General features: G+C 44.0%; 1 protein-coding gene across 2 annotated transcripts in view; it reads right to left on the bottom strand.

Moving 5' to 3' along the window:
• Nucleotides 1-17,669, bottom strand: part of HIRA (histone cell cycle regulator) — a 65,787-nt gene that overhangs the window by 24,136 nt on the left and 23,982 nt on the right. For both annotated transcript variants that reach the window (XM_032776999.2, XM_032777007.2), the window contains 4 exons: nucleotides 13,918-14,085; nucleotides 10,573-10,686; nucleotides 7,791-7,861; nucleotides 191-296 (listed from right to left, as the gene is read on the bottom strand). In XM_032776999.2, coding sequence (XP_032632890.1) covers nucleotides 191-296; nucleotides 7,791-7,861; nucleotides 10,573-10,686; nucleotides 13,918-14,085 — 459 coding nt within the window. The remainder of the gene's footprint in view (nucleotides 1-190; nucleotides 297-7,790; nucleotides 7,862-10,572; nucleotides 10,687-13,917; nucleotides 14,086-17,669) is intronic.

Genomic DNA, 17,669 nt, shown 5'->3' with positions numbered 1-17,669 from the left:
ATACCACAAGTTGTTTCTGAACTTGATGGCTGACTTTACAAAAAAACTCCCTGGTTTTGGAAAGCAGACAAGACCACATTTTTCTATAATATGAAAATCAATCAACTGCAAGCTTCTATGAACAGTTTTGAGAATATTATTGTAATGAAAAAGAATGGATGATCACATTTGTCCTGAGAGCTCATAGTACCTTCTCCTCCTCACTAAGTGGATCTCCAAGTTCATCCTGGGAAAAGTCCAAAAAAGCCACTGATCCGTCCATGGAACACACCAAGATCCCAAGTCCATTTAAGGTCCTGAAAGACAGTAAAGATCTTTGTTTTGAAACCACTAGTTTTAAAAAGTTTTCTTTGCTGCATTTATGCAATCCATAGATGTTTTACTGTAAAAATAAATGGTTAGCATAGGATTTATTACACCACCAACTACTGAAGTGCAAAGAAGTGGGCAACATGGGATAGTCAAGAGACTATGTTTGATAACCAGTGACTACATACATGCATGTGCTTTTGAACACGGTGTTCAGCCACATTAATGACCAGGACTGTGAAAAACCAAGACTAGGGATAAAACTGGAAGAATTTAAAATGTTAAATACTAAAGGCGAACCACAAAGCAAAAATACAAATCCATTTGCTTCAGAAAGTATGTGCTAAATATGCCCACTAATGGGGCTAAGAGTAGCATTCAGCACATAAGCAACTAAAAAGTTTCCCTTCTTAGGCACTGAGAATCACAATACTATGGTAATGTGTAGGATCCAATCGAGAATGGGGGCCACTATGTAGGCAGAGTAGTAGACAGTCATTGCACCAAAACGCTTACAATCTACATAGAAAAGACATAGAGAGAGTGTGGAGGAGAAGATATACAAGCTGAAGATGACCAGCCATTTCTGCTCCATTGCGATTCTATCCCTCAGTGGTATCAGCAATAACAGAAGCCAGATGGAGCCTGGAACCAACCCAATAGTCTCTGGTTTAGGCCAGAGATTTGTGTTTTGCTTTAGTATACTGCACACAGAGGCCTGGCTGCTCTGGTACACAGCATATGCACCATACCAGCATTTTTATGGGGGCCTCAACAGCGACTGTAAAACAAGTTTTTTTTTAAAAGCCCTTGTGGCCCTTATAAGGCAACAACCTTCTAAATGTGGCCCATTATTCAGACACTTGGGGTTTTTTTGCTAGAAGAGGCCTTCACCACTGATCCAGTAGCTCCTAAATGCAGTTTTCCCCCTAACAGGTAACAGAAACTTACAGAAGATGTGTCACAGATGAAATTAAGACAGCAGAGCGTTGATGACAGAAGTCCTGCTGAGTCAGCCCAATTGCAAAGAATTTTTTAAAAACATGTATCATGGCTGCATGAGAGACAAAAAAAGGTTTCTTTGTCTTTGTCACAGCATCTGCAGTGCCACTCCCAGTCAAATTGTCTCAGATAGTAGGTAACTTAGATAACCCAAACTCCCAACTGGAAAGTGAGTCGAGTTTCTCCTAGTAAGTTTTCTGCTTGCTGGACAAATAAAAAATGTCTTGGATTCAGATGTAAACATTGGGATAGTGTAGATATCCACTGATGATGGAGATAGTGCCTCTGTCTGAGGGTACAATGCCAGATGAACATCAAGAAGGGACCAGTAAAACCATATTCAAGGATCAATCACTGGACATCGACAATGTCACTTTTTGTTCTGTGTTTGTGCAGCACCTAGCAAACTGGGACTCCTAGGTGCTTGCACAATAAAATAATAAATATAGAGCAGCGTCTTATCTCTCTTTTTGGAAAAGATTTTTGAAAATGTAATGATGCTCAGATATAAGAGTGATAGGTACAAATTTACAACTCTATTAAAATAGAGAAAGCTCAGAAAGTTCTGGCAGTATGTTCCAAGTCAATCTGATTTTAGACCCAGGTACAAGACTGAAACTGCACTTCTGGGAATGGTTCCATATTACTAAGATTTTAGCCAAACAATTTGATTTTCTAAACAGGATATAAAACAACAAGCTTTCATAGATTCATAGACTCTAGGACTGGAAGGGACCTCGAGAGGTCATCGAGTCCAGTCCCCTGCCCTCATGGAAGGACCAAATACTGTCTAGACCATCCCTGATAGACATTTATCTAACCTACTCTTAAATATCTCCAGAGATGGAGATTCCACAACCTCCCTAGGCAATTTATTCCAGTGTCCAACCACCCTGACAGTTGGAACTTTTTCCTAATGTCCAACCAAAATCTGCCATTGCTTCTTATTCTATCATTAGAGGCTAAGGTGAACAAGTTTCTCTCCTCCTGATGACACCCTTTTAGATACCTGAAAAGCATCATTGTCCCTCTCAGGCTTCTCTTTTCCAAACTAAATAAACCCAATTCTTTCAGCCTTCCTTCATAGGTCATGTTCTCAAGACCTTATATCATTCTTGTTGCTCTTCTCTGGACCCTCTCCAATTCTCCACATCTTTCTTGAAATGCGGTGCCAGAACTGGACACGATACCCAGCTGAGGCCTAACCAGCGCAGAGTAGAGCGGACTCGTGTCTTGTTTACAACACACCTATTAATGCATCCCAGAATCACGTTTGCTTTTTTGCAACAGTATCACACTGTTGACTCATATTTAGCTGTGGTCCACTATGACCCTAGTCTCTTTCTGCCATACTCCTCCTTAGACAGTCTCTTCCCATTCTGTATGTGTGAAACTGATTGTTCCTTCCTAAGTGGAGTACTTTGCATTTGTTTGTTGAACTTCATCTGGTTACCTCAGACCATTTCTCCATTTTCCAGATCATTTGAATTTGACCCTGTCCTCCAAAGCAGTTGCAATCCTCCCAGTTGGTATCGTCCACAAACTTAATAAGTGTACTTTCTATGCAACATCTAAGTCATTGATGAAGATATTGAACAAAAGACCCCAAAACAGACCCCTGCGGAACCCCACTTGTTATACCTTTCCAGCCGGATTGGGAGCAATTAATAACTACTCTCTGAGTACGGTTATCCAGCCAGTTATGCAACCACCTTATAGTAGCCCCATCTAAATTGTATTTGCCTAGTTTTCTGCTGATCACTTATTGTCTCTCTAAATATCCCACAAGAACATTTACCCATACAGTCAAAAATGTTAACTGGATATTGTTTCTAAAACTTTATAACACTGAAAAAGGTGTAACTTGCAGGTGAGGCAGCCTTTTCTTTACATAGGTAATGAAACTACACAACGCTGCTATACTACAGCAGAAAGAACAGCAAGGCACTCCTTTATGCAATTATACTACTTAGCGCACAAGCCTTAACTCATTAATGTAAGTAAAATACTTTGAAGTCTTTTGATGGAAATCTCTATACAAAATATTATTGAATTTGACAGTAAGATCCATGGAGAAGGCATACAGACACCTGACCAAACTGTACATATTCTGCTGCCTGAGTAAACAGCTTTTAAGTCTAGTATAGGTATATTGGTATGGGTACACAATTCTCAGTGGTCTCTAGACCCTCTATTATGGGAATACTACTTATTACCTACTTTACGGGGTGATGGGAAACTTAACTAATAATGTTAGATATCCTCAAATGAAAGGCTCAACAGAACTGCAAGGTGTAAACTACACCTCCACCTCGATATAACACTGTCCTCGGGAGTCAAAAAGATCTTACCGTGTTATAGGTGAAACCACATTATATTAAACTTGCTTTGATCCACCAGAGTGCGCAGCCCCACCCTCCTGGAGCGCTGCTTTACCATGTTATATCCGACTTCGTGTTATATTGGGTCGCGTTATATTGGGGTAGAGGTGTATATTGCATTAAAAACTATTTTAAAAAAGCATTAAAGTTGCAAAATCAAGCATTCCGAAGCAACTATGATAGAATTAAGGTGGCCTGTCCAACCTTAATTCAGCCCTGTTGTTCATATGCATTATGATAGTCTTCAATTACATGTTCACATACTATTTTTCCCCACAGGACTTCCTGCCTCATTCACTGCATAGATTGGACAGTGCTCACTGAACGGGTAGCTCTTCAATACTCCTTTTTATCCTCATCATTCAGTGTGTGGTCGCATGCTTATTTACTGCTCTGAAGACAAAATTATTATTATTATTAATTTCCTCATTTTTATGGCACTTATCACCATAGCATCTGAGTAGCTCACAATCAGTGAATTTATCTTCAGAGTACATCCCTAGGGTATTAACATTTTCAATTTTACAGAGCGGGGGCATTATTATAGCACTTTATATGTTCAAAGTACAGTTCCCATTGACTTCAGGTGCAGCTATAAGTGCTCAAAACTTCTGCAAGTCAGGTTCAGCGTGTCTCAGTTTGGCCACCTGAAAACTGGGAAACACATACTGGCCATCTGTGAAAGCTTTAGTTTAAGTGACTTGTCCAGCATCACATAAGAACTTTGTGGCAGAGGCAGGGATAGAATCCAGTTGTCCAGGCCGTTAACCATGAGACCAACCTTTCTCTTGCCTCATTCACCACACACCTTCCAACTTCTGCAGTAAATGAGACAAAGATTCTAAAGACAACCACCTCATTCACTATATAATCCTGATATATGCCCAAAGCAACATCTATCCTGTGAACTGAATGTGGCAAGGGTCCTGTGGAAAATATAGCAGGTGATCATGTAATTAAAGACTGCATCATATCACACAAGAAGGCTGAATTAGGATTGTATTTGCAACTTCAATTCTGGTATCTCTTGATTTTGCTACCTTAACATTCTTTTCATGTAGTTTTTAAAATGTAATTTTCTAGGTTTAAAAAACAAAGCTGAAAAAAATCAGAAATTCCATCATGTGGAAACATACTGATCCCCACATTGGTCATCAGCAGGGTTGAACCTCTAGATTCACAGCACAGACTTTGAAGCTAATGAGCTAATGAAGTAGTTGATAGTAACAGAATCTTTTATTCTCTGCAGGGGCCAGTCACTAGAGAAGAATGACATACATTTTGCCAGTGGGTTTCACAGATACTGCAGAGAGCAGGATTTCTGTATCTCAGCACTCCCAGGTTCTGAGGGGAGTGCCCTCTAATGGTTACAGAACCTGCTGCTCCTGTTCTTCACCATCCCCTCATAATGGCCCTTTAACACATACCCCTTCTATCTCTGCCCCCAATGTTTCTATCCCCCTCTGCTACTGCCCCCTGCAGCCTGTCCTATTCCCCCCTTCTCCTATAGCCACAGCCTGCTGCCTCCAGTCTATCCCTGCGCCCGTATGTTCCTCACCCCTTTGCTTTAGGGTCAGGCTACTTCTTCCTTTTCCTTCATGGTGCCTGGGCATCAGCAGGGGGAGACAAAGACGACTGAAGATAGCTAGTAGCCACCAGGAAGGGAGCCAGAGGCAGGAGGAGAGTTTGTTACGGAGAGAAGAGGGGGGGGGGAGGGGAGGGAAGGTGTTGAAGTTGGAGAAGGGGCGGGGAGGGCTGGGTGCAGTGGCAGCCTAGGGACTTGTGATGCTGTCCAGCAGTGGAGGGACCTGGGACAGCCTCTTCCATTCTGCCCCTGCCCCTTTCCTCACCCCTTCAGCTCCCCCCACCACCACACACCTCTTACTGCCTGGTGCACTGAGGGCTGGGGCTGCTTGTGGCTGCTGCCATCTTGGCCTCTCTCTAACAGACAGCTAGATGCTGGCTCAAGTCTAACAGGGGAGAATTGCAAGCGTGTCTCCCTAGCTCAGCTGTCGCACCACGGCAGCCCACGGTGGACAGGATGAACGATAGCAGGGAGGCAGGGTAGTCAGAATACATAATGGAACTGCTGAATGCAGGTCATTCCCAAGACATAACATCGGGCAGCAGGGAGAATGTGAGTGTGGCTAAACAGGGGGTTTTTCCCCCAGTGCTTTGTCGCCATACAGCAAGACATGCTGCACTCCTGCTCTGTAGTGCTAGCACTACCACTGGAGTAAGGGAAGAGTCAGTGCTCATGCAATGGTCACTGCAGGCTTCTTTGAGTTGCCAACTTTCTAACTGCACAAAACCAAACACTCCAGCCCCATGCCCTTCCCCGAGGCCATACCCCCACTCACCTCAGTTCCCCTCCCTCCGTTGCTCACTCTCCCCCAGCCTCACTCACTTTCACTGGCCTGGGGTAGAGAGTTGGGGTGCGGGAGGGGGTGAGGGCTCCAGTTGGGGGTGCAGACTTTGGGGTGGGGCCAGAAATGATGTGTTCAGGGTATGGGAGGCAGCTCCAGGCTGGGGCACGGGGGTGGGGTGCAGGAGGGGGTGAGTGCTCTGGCTGGTGGTGCGGGCTCTGGGGGGGCAGGAGGGAGGTCAGGACTGGTGCAGAGTGTTGGGGTTCCAGCTCCATGTGAGAGTTTGGGTGCGGGAGACGGCTCTTACCCAGGTGCTTACCTCAGGCATCTCCCGGCTGGCAGTGCAGCGGGGCTAAGGCAGGCTCCCTGCCTGCCATGGCTCTGCCCTGCTCCCGGAAGGAGCTGGCATGTCCAGCCCCTCGGCTGAGGGACGTCCAGACAGCTCTGCAAAGTGCCTGCACAGCCCCCCAGGCTCCCATTGGCTGCTGTTCCTAGCCAATGTGAGCTGCACAGCCAGTACTCAGGGCAGGGCCAGCACGCACAGCCTCCCTGACCCCTGTGCCTAGGGGCCACAGGGACATGTTGGCACTTCTGGGAGCTGCAGGGAGCCTGCCTTAGCCCAACTGCGCTGCTGACCAGAGCCTTCATGGTCTCTTTTCAACTGGACATGCCAGTCAAAAACCCGACACCTGGCAACCCTAAGGCTTCCTGGAGCAGGACAGGGAAGAGGGACCTGGGCTGGAAGATAGCTGAAAAGCACAATGTCCCACACAATACAGAACTCTGGACAAAACCCACACTAGACTCCATACCCTCTGGAAAAACACAGCTGCTTGGAAGGTTGCTATGTTCTATGCTGTGATTGGTGAGGTGTGTTATAGTACTTTATAATTTCATTATTTTCTGTTTGATACTTGCCTCGTGATTTGAAACTCTCTTAACCTGACCCTTCCGCTACACTCTGCCACAAAAGAATGCACACCTTCTTACATAGCACTGCAACACCTTTGATAGAACTAAATTATTTATTCAAGAATAGAGCAGCTATGTTTAATTTTCTGAATGAGAAACTACCAGGAAGGTGAGATACATAAGCAAGTGTGGATACTTAAAGAACTTCATGTTAAAGAAAAAAGGGAATAATTGTGGATTTTTTGAGAGGGGAGAAGAGGGACTGAGATGACATACTGGAGTCTTCTCGCTTGCATCAGTGTAAATGAATAACTCTATATAGGTTACATGCATGTAAAATCCATCTAGCCCATTAAGTTTTATAAAATACTAGCAGCTTGCTCAAAAGAGGAAATTCTAACAAGCTGAACTTATTCTACAGATGTCTTTGTACACCATAACACTGTATTATTATTATATTTTATATCCTTTAGTTACAAAGACACTATTCTTCCCCTGCCTGGAGATACACACACACCTGACACATAGCAGGGAAATTATTTAAATTTGAATTTTTATGTAATACATTTTCATCTGTTCTAGAGACACTAAGGGCCTATTTGGTACATGGAATAACAGAGTTGATTCAAAACTAATGAAGTTAACAAAGATATTGCTGCAACTTCAAAAACTTCAGGTCATACTGATGTGGTGCTCAAATTATGCTCAAAATGTGACCAGTGTTGCAATGCACTAGAATAAAAACTTCCACTGAACAGATAGGTACAGAAGTAGACAATATTTTGTTTTAGCTTTTGTACAAAAGAGAAAGCCATCTTACCATGAGATGTCCATGATAGACTTGTCAAACAGCTCATGTATGACAACTAAAGGTCGTTTCAGACATGTGAGCTTAAAATGGAAAAATACAGGAGACAGAAATTTAGAAATATTATGCACAACCTCATAATCCCATCCTCTTCCAGAATCTAATAGCATTTACCAAATCTTACCTCCTGATCACGGCTACCACTGAAACCTGTTACTAGGAATGCTATCTGTATCCTTGATGAGGTAAGATCTGGAGTGTACCTGGAGTTAGTCATTTCTCTACAGAGCACAATCCATTCCCTCAAAAGTTTGTATGACATTCAAACCCCACTTTTTGAAACAGATTGAATCTTCTGACCAATGTAGCCCCCTCTCTGTTGAATTGGTAGAGAGCTCTACAACTGCAAAGTAATTCCAGACCCCAGAGAAAGCTTCTGTTCCAACCTTAACTGAGAAAAGGAGGTTGCTCACTGGCAACATAAGAGAAAGGCAAGGTAATGTGCTGACTTTCAGACTATCGATGTGTAAGTAAGGAAAGCCAGTCAACAGCAAAGGGAAACTACCAATTGTTCCTAAAGAGGAGCAGCCAACCCTGTATTTATGGATCAACTTGATATGACAATAAAGAACTGAATAAGGAAAAGAATTTCCCACAACTTGTTAAACAACAAAGAAGTACAGTATCTCTAATTCTCAGCCAGTATACTTAGCATCTAAAATACCTGGCTCTAACTAAAGCTAAAGTAGGAGAAGGTAGTGTGGTTCAGCGGATAATGAGGTTACCTGGGATTCAGTAAAGCTGGGTTCTTATCTTGGATCTACCACAGACCTGCTGTGTGACCCCAAGCAAGTTATTTCACCTCTTTTCTGTTTCCCCTCCCACCATCTATCCATCTTGTCTATTCAGACTGTAAGCTCCTCAGGGCAAGCATTCTCTCTTACTATGTGTCTTTGCTGTGCCTAAGCACGAGATCCCAGTCTCTGCTGGAACCATTAGGAGCTATAATAGAATATACTGAAGTGGCACTTTGATTAACAACACCCCTGTTATTTGGTATTTTTGCAGAAAGATTTAGTGTTATGCTCTTAAGTGATTGATGGATAAATATCACACTTAGGCTGCTTAGCAAGGAAACAGGGAATTGCAGGTAGCAACTAACATGTTCTGGGATATGTCCCTCCTTGTGAAGCCATAGACTTTGTTTAAGCTGATTCGCTGCCCTATTACAGCTTCCAAACCAGTCAATCTTACATTGAAGTGGAGGAATAACCATTTTTACCTTCAGCCACAATCTGAAAATACAATTTTACTTTAGATTTTACAAATAAAAGCCAAACCAGATGTTTGAAGACTTGGATTTTTTTTTTTTTTAAAAGTTCTTTCTACCCTGCCTCCATTTACTGGCTGACAGCAGAAGCTGAGAACCGAGGCCAGGACAAAGCAGGCAGGGGATCAGTCAAGCCAGCAACAGCTAGGCTGTGCTAACTATGTTCCTTGCATTCTGCAGAGCAAGCTCAGGGGGAGCCAGATTCCATGGTAGGGTATGCTGAATATGGGATAAGAGAAAGGAACTGTTTCTCTTACAAGAGGTCATAGCCTGTGATACAGTGAGTGGCCTTGGGTCAGGTTTGTTAGGACAAGTCAATTCCTTTTCCCCGCCATGAGCCCTGCCTCATTCAGTGTATAGATTGAACAATGCTCACTGAATGGGTAGCTATTCAATACTCTTTTTCATCCTCCTCATCATTCAGTGTGTGGCCCTATGCTTATTTACTGCTTACTATTCAAACCCTGCTCTAAAGACAAAATTATTATTATTATTAATTTCCATATTTTTATGGCACTCATCACCAGAGCATCTGAGTGGTTCACAATCATTAGCGGATTTATCTTCAGGATACATCCCTAGGGTGAGCTGGTAGTAATATTTTCAATTTTACAGGTTGGGGGCATTATTATAGCACTTTATATGTTCAAAGCACAGCTCCCAGTGACATCAGGTGCAGCTGTAAGTGCTCAAAACTTCAGCAGATCAGGCTCAGTGGATCTCAAGTTGGGCACCAGCTCCTCTTCTCTGACAACAGCAGCATATTCTATCACTGACTCTCTTAGGGTATGGCTACACTGGCACTTTACAGCGCTCAGGGGTGTGAAAAAAAAGCCTCCGTGTAATCAGTAGAGGATGTGGTTTACGTGCAGCGCTGGGAGCTCTCTCCCAGTGCTAGCGCTCCGACCACACACACACTTCAAAGCGCTGCCGCGGCAGCGCTTTGAAATTTCAAGTGTAGCCATACTCTTAGTCCCTTATGTAGCATCAGGCCTTGAAACTGGATTCCCTAGGGCCTTTGCTTCCCTATGTTAGTTTCATAGAGGGGGAGAAAGCATCGATAGCATCCACCACCTAGCTTCATCTGGGACACTGTACTGCCTACCCTATTCTGGCCCAAACATCAGAGACCTCAGTCCCCAAAACCTGATCTAGAATAAATCACTGCAAACTTAAAAATTACAGAAATCAATGGGAGATTTACCTGATGATACTAGAAATTGTGACTAAGGATATAATCAACTTTTCATACAATATTTAAAAACGTTTCAGTGCTTATTTCTAAAACAATTCATGATAATTCCAGTGCAGTGTTTTCCTACAATCCCCTGATAACAGGCAGAGTGGCCAATAAACACTGTATCTAAATGCAAGATCCTAATTCTGTACACCTGATCTCTGTGCTAAGTCCCCTAGTTGTCCAAGCGATCACGTCAACCAATGAAAGCAACAAAGGAAACGTACCCAGACGGAGAGGGACCGATCCTTACTGCCGACAGCACAGCAGCAGTAGGGACAGCTTGGCTTGGTGGAGCTCCCATTCTTTTGTTTCTTTTTGAAGATTTTTGGATTGAATTTCTGAAAGGTAGAAAAAAAACCCCAATCACATTACAATCAATTAATTATTTTTAGGAGGTTTTTCGGGGGGGGGGGGTATGTTAATTTAATGCTCACAAACGATGTCAGGCTAACCTCTCTAGGAAACAAAGTCCCCATCATACGTTCAGCACAGACAAAAGCAATGCAGGTTTCCTCACACTGCCTACCTAATGTGTCTCAGCCTTGAGCTGGAAGGACACCTTCTGTAGATGTCTATTTTTGTCTCCATCGCCAAGTCAGTCTTTGGCATCTCTGATAAATGCACCAACAGGAATACGAAACTGTACTAGTTTTGTGATGTGAACATCAGCCCATTTGGAACCAGACTGATTTCAAACAAGCCACTGAAGAGGCCTTGGAAGGTAAACTTTTGGTCACTCCTGAAGCAGGCTGGATTTGAACTAGTAACCGAGAGCAGGGGTTCTCACAACAATTTTTTTGGTGACAATTTTTCCTAAAATACTTAATTAACTTTGCTGTGAAAAAGTAATATTTGTTAATATCACTTTTCACAGCAGACTTACTAGCTAGTTGTGAGGCTGTGAAAAGTGACATTAACAAACATAACATATATGAATTTTCACAGCAGACTTACTCAACCCTGGCAAGCCAGGGGACAAATTAAGCCCTGGATGGGGAGGTACGCAGGGAGACAATGGGGGCCAGGGGCGAAGTGGGGGTGGTGGTAAGCCAAGGGTCAGCACCTGCTGCCACATGGGTGGGGTCCAGGGCTGGAGCCCAAAGCCCTTGACTGAAGCCTGCTGCCTGCCACCCCAGAGTTGAAACCCAAAGCTGGAGCTTCACTGCCCTTGGGAAGGTGGGAACTCACTGGCTCCCTGCCTTCAGTGTTCGTGGCTCCACAAGGGGTCAGGGTCCAACCGCTTGCTGGTGACCCTGGGGGGAGTCCACTGCTCCCTCCCCCGACTCCTTAAATCACTGCCCAGGAAGCTGTGGCTGCAAGAAAAAGCTCCTGGTGGCTGCAAGCAGCCACTATGGTCGCATTTGAGAAACGCTGGGGGATGGGAGGGGGAAAGGAGGCAATTGGTCAGGGGCCCAGGTAATTTTAAAAGGGGGGCAGTAGTTACCACTGCTGCAGTGTGGACAGGAAATCTAAAAAAAAAGCGGGGTGGGGAGCAGAAGAAGCCCCGCTGGGTGGATGGGTGGGTAGGCAGGGGAAAGCCACAGGGGGAGAGAGGGGGAGCCCTGAGCCCCAGTAGAAGCTACGCTGGGCAGGGAAGCCCCAGAGCCCTGGCAGAAGCTGCAGGACGGGCAGGGGGAAACAAGTTCCAGGACAAACAATTCCCACTGATTTCAAAAGAGATTTGGCCCTGAGTAAAAAATGCAGGCATGAGGGAAACATTAGTTCTAGCCTCACTACCTTTTCTTTGGGTGGGGGAGGAAGGTGTTAAATATGAAACTAGAAGAGAAGGAATGAGGAAGAGATGGCATTTGCCAGTTTTATTCTGTTTCTGTTTTCTAGCAATTGTACTAATAAGAATAAATGTTAATATAATTGGCTCTGAGGCTGTAACTGAAGTCAGCAAAAGATACATGGGGAGTGTAGAAGTTCCACTTCTTTATGTGGGCAGCCCTTTTCAAAGAGCTCCATTGTGAGCTGCCTACGTTGTGCCCACAGTGAGAAGTAAGAGATGAGAAAGGCATCACCTTACAATTCTGCACATGGAAAGAGAGGAAGGGGGGGTACAGGGAAGACAGCATGTTTGGGGAAAGTAAGTTGTACCAGAAAAAGGGCTTGTGCAGCTTACTTCCTCTATGGAGCAAGAGGGAGGGGAGGAAGAGACCAAACAGTGATTGAGTCACAATTCAGTACCCAATATGAACACGAGGAAGCACAACTATGTGCTGTCCCTCACTCAGGGTGGCTTGTAAGGTGGTGTTATTAACTAAGTGACATTATTAATGTCATTGAGGTGCAAGGGTATGAAACCAAGACCTGCAGATCTTCCTCTGGAAAATATAAATAGTGCAAAGACCTAATGGGAAGCAGTTATTTTAAGTTCAAGTGAACAGGAAGAAGCAATTCTGTGCGTGCAGTGACACAGGAACTCACATCTCTATGTTGTGGGGAGTTGTGTTTCCATCCTGGTGCCCCATGTCGCTGGTCAGTGTAGGTGCTCCTTGCGGTATTAAGCATAGATGTTGTGGAGCAAAATCTGAAACTGAAGCTTCCCATCCTTCCAAAATGCCCACACTTCTCCCCCTTCCCAACCGCTGCCCAGCCCATGGGCCTGTAAAGCCACCTCCTTCCAGGAGCTCCTGCCTCTCCAACCCTATTCCTGGCATTACCTCTCCCTGCTGGTGACCCTCAGGGTGGAAGGTCCAGGACTCCACACAGTGGTCTGGGTTCTGTGAGCAGCTTTTACTATGGCCCAGATCTGAGTGTGTTGGGGTGCTAGGGAGTGGGGGTTCTGTGTGGGGTGCTGGACAGTTGTGGTGGGGTTGTGGATGGGGGGCCCTCTGAGCAGGGGTAGTGGTGTGCAGGGTACTGTGCATTTGTGGTGGGAGAGATTGTGGGGGTTCTCTGGGCAGGGGGATGCTGGGCATAGGGAGTCAGAGGCTGTTGGGTGGAGGGGCTGCATGGCACGGCCCCTGAGGGAGGTGGCATACAGGTGGGCCAATGTCAGTTTGGCAGCTTGCACTGGGTTGGGTGGAGCAGGGCTGGCCCCGCCATGCCATGCCCCATTCCCCCAGCCAGCCCCTTGCTCTGGGTACTGACCTCTTGGTGCCATGCTCCATTGCCCCCATGGGGGGGTTCACAAATATGTTTGGTGCTGGGCCCACAAAAGGTTAATGCGGCCCTGGCTGGAAGAGCACAGCCAGCAGCTCGCTAGGCCCGGCTTGTGGGTGCATGCCCCAGCCACTGCACATGGTCCAGCTTCACGCCCATGTGGCAACGCCACGCTGAGCCATCCCTTTCTAGGGGGCCCACTGACTGTTCTGCTCTGGGACCCGGAATTGCTGTCAGCGGGCCTGCTTCCAAATCCATGAAATGAAAAAAATTGTACAGGTGAAAGTCTACACTTACCTTAAACTGACAGATTTTTAAACATCTATGTATCAATTAATAACGTTTATCATATTTACATCTATCTATATCAGCTGTTTCCCTATGTTGCACATAAAATATCAAGAGAGCATATTTTCTAAAAGCTATACTTTAAGGAGACCTTACTCTTTAAATTTACTCACCACCACTGTCACTGCTTTGCGGTGCCCTACAAAATCCATGTTGGTTTTCCATCCATCTCTCTCAATGATCTGAGCAGTAGGTCCAGAATTATTCATGGCATGAGCAGAAACCAGATAGTGTCCATCAGGTGACCAGCTGAGACGCAGAACATGTGTTGTCCCTCCACACTGAGAAAAAAACAACATACTAGGCCTTTAAAGGGGTCTAGATTGATTGATCAGAGGGCATTTATGACAACTTCTGAGGGTTCAGAAAAAGGAAAGTTAGATTTTACAAACTGAATAAGTGATTTCTTGTTTCTTTCAGGAGCGTAACACAATTTCAGCAATAACATTTCAGTACACTAAATTCTCAGCGCTTCATCCCTATCCACATGATTGGTCCAATCTAAGTTCTGAAGCTGTCACCTAGGAGCTAGACAGTGAATAAGAGGATCTGGTTATTGTCAGAATAGATGCAAAACTGGGGACTGATATTGAAAAGAGGCTCTCCAGGACAATTTTTTAAATGGAAAGAACACCTGAAAATACCATTCTTTATAATAGGCAAGAATGCAGAATTCTATAGAATACTGTACACCAAATATTCATCATCCTGGTTAGTGACATGGCTGCAACACATCAGTTAAAAATTATGAGCTCCAAGTTTGCAAACGCACTACCTCACAGACTGTAAACAGCTGAATGCAAATGAATGACGATGAAGAACATTGCTAGCCACATCACTACACATTTAGTGCAAAGGGAAGGGAAGGGACAAATCCCCCACACACTTACTCTCCTCCATGTTTTTCCAGCAGATAGGCAAGTCTAGTAAAAGTCACTACATTACATTTGCATCCTGCTGAGAGGCTAATAGACAAACTTACTATGTCTGCAATTCATAAAGCTATTAGCACCTGAAAAGATCACTGACTGTGATTAATCTTCAAAAATTTTTGATAAAGCTAAGACTACAGTATTTTGCATGTGAACCCTATTCAGATTAAAACTAAAAAGGCATCAGTGCAATGAAAAACTGGGAAATAGCACCCCCATCTATTTTTTGCTTTATCTCAATTGTCTGGAGACACTTCCCACCCTTCAACCCCTAAAACATACCAAGCCACAACACAATGCCCTGAGCAGTCATACTATAACACACTGAGTGCTGGTAAGGTGCAAATATTATTCTTCAAAGCTAGGACTTTAACAAATACAAGGACTAGGTTTTGTTTATTTTTTTATCTACTCCTATATGGGCAGAAGGAAGGTATCCTGCCAGAGGGAAGGATACCTGTTGCCAAAAAGGGGAGCAGGATTGATGTGCTCCATAGGCAGCTCTATCCAGCTCTTGCAGCTGGAGGGAAGTTGGGCATATACAAATGCGAGAAGTATGGGTAATAAGCAGGAAGAACTGGAAGTGCTAATAAATAAATACAACTATGACATTGTTGGCATCACTGAAACTTGGTGGGATAATACACATGATTGGAATGTTGGTGTGGATGGGTATAGTTTGCTCAGGAAGGATAGACAGGGGAAAAAGGGAGGAGCTGTTTCTAGACTTGATTTTAACAATAGGGAGAGACTTGTTGAGAATTGAAAGTAGAAGGAAGCTTGGTGAAAGTGATCATGAAATCGTAGAGTTTGCAATTCTAAGGAAGTGAAGGAGTACAGCAAAATAGAGACAATGGATTCAGGAAGGCAGATTCTGGTAAGCTCAGAGAGCTGATAGGTAAGATCGCATAGAAGCAGACTGAGGGAAAACAACTGAGGAGTTGGCAGTTTTTCAAAGGGACACTAATTAAGGGCCAAAAGCAAGCTATTCCAATGGTAAGAAGATAGAGAAATGTGGCAAAAGACACCTTGGCTTAACCACGAGATCTTGCATGCTACAAAAATAAAAGGAGTCTATCAAAAATGGAAACTAGGTCAGATACAAAGGATGATATAGCAAACAACACAGGAATGCAGGGCAGATTAGAAAGAAAAGGCACAAAATGAACTCAAACTGCTATGGGAATAAGAGGAAACAAGAAGACTTTTATCAATACATTAGAACAGAGAGAAGACCAAGGACAGGGTAGGCCCACTGCTCAGTGAGGAGGGAGAAACAGTAACAGGAACTGGAAATGGAAGAGATGCTTAATGACTTCTTTGTTCGGTCTTCACTGAGAAGTCTGAAGGAATGTCTAACATAGTGAATGCTATTGGAAGGGGTAGGTTTAGAAGATAAATAAAAAAAGAGCAAGTTAAAAATCACTTAGAAAAGTTAGATGCTGCAAGTCACCAGGCCTGATGAAATGCATCTAAGATACTCAAGGGAGTAAATAGAGGAGGTATCTGAGCCTCTAGCTATTATCTTGGAAAGTTATGGTAGACAGGAGAGATTCAGAAGACTGGAAAAGGGCAAATATGTGCCCATCTATAAAAACGGAAATAAAAACTCCAGAAACTACAGACCAGTTAGTTTAACTTCTGTGCCAGGGAAGATAATGGAGACAGTAATTAAAGAATCATCTGCAAACACTGGAAGTGGTAAGGTGATAGGGAACTAGCCAGGAAGGATTTGTAAAGAACAAATGTGTCAAACCATCTGATAGCTTTCTTTGATAGGATAGAGCCTTGGGAAAAGGGAGAAGCAGTGAATGTGGTATACCTAGATTTAGTAAAGCATTTGATCACGTGGTCTCGCATGATATCCTTATGAATAAACTAGGCAAATACAATTTAAATGGGCTACGATATAAGGTGGCTGCATAACTCGGGCTGATAACCTACTCAGAGAGTAGTTATTAATTGCTCCACTCCGGCTGGAAAGTATCAAGTGGGGTTCCGCAGGGGTTGTTTTGGGACCGCGGCTCTGTTCAATATATCTTCATGCAACTGACTTTAGGATTTGCTAGAAGTAACGCGTATTAAGTTGCGGACGCTCGAATACCAACGCTTAGGAGGGTTGCAACTGCATTGGACGGACACGAGTCAAAATCCAAAAGATCTGGAACATTGGAGAAATGGTCGGGTTAAACCTAGACGATGTTCAATAAACGACAAATACAAAAGTGCTCCACTTAAAGAACGGGAACGAATCAGATTTTCACATCAAATAGCACGAATTTCGGAAGAGTACGATCTAGGAAGATAATAAGGCCAGAAAGAGATCTAGGGGGTAGGTGGAGCCAAGAAGCTAAATATAGTCAACAATGTGATACCTGTTGTACGAAAAAAAGCAAACGTAGATTCTGGTGATGCATTAACAGGTGTCTTGTAAACAAGACACCGAGAAGTCATTCTTGCCGCTCACAGTCTCTGTGCTGCGTTAGCCTCAAACTGGAGTATTGTGTCAGTCTGCGGCATCCTGACAGATTTCAAGAAAAGACTGTGGAAATATGGAGAGGGTCCAGAGCAAAGCAACAAAAGAATCAGATAAAGGTCTTGCGACACGATGACTATGAACTGACAGGCTGAAAAGAATACGGGTTATTATTTTGGATAAGAGAGACCTGAAGAGGGGCACATGATAGCATTTTCAGGTATCTAAAAGGGTGTCATCAAACAACTGCAGGCGCAGAGGAGAGAGAAAAACTGGTTTCACCTTTAGTCCTCCTGTGATAAGACAAAGAAGCAAATGGGCTTTAAACCCTGCAAGCAAGGAGATTTAGGTGGACATCAGGAAAAAGTTCCTAGGTCACGGGAGTGATGTAAACACCTGGGAATAAATGCTCTAGGGAGGTTGTGGATCTCCATCTCTCGGAGATATTTAGAAGTAC

The sequence above is a fragment of the Chelonoidis abingdonii genome, chromosome 22 (genome assembly GCF_003597395.2).
Source record: "Chelonoidis abingdonii isolate Lonesome George chromosome 22, CheloAbing_2.0, whole genome shotgun sequence".
Taxonomy (NCBI): Eukaryota; Metazoa; Chordata; order Testudines; family Testudinidae; genus Chelonoidis; species Chelonoidis abingdonii.
The sequence above is the reverse complement of the archived record's forward strand: the minus strand, read 5'-3'. Positions and strand labels throughout refer to the sequence as shown.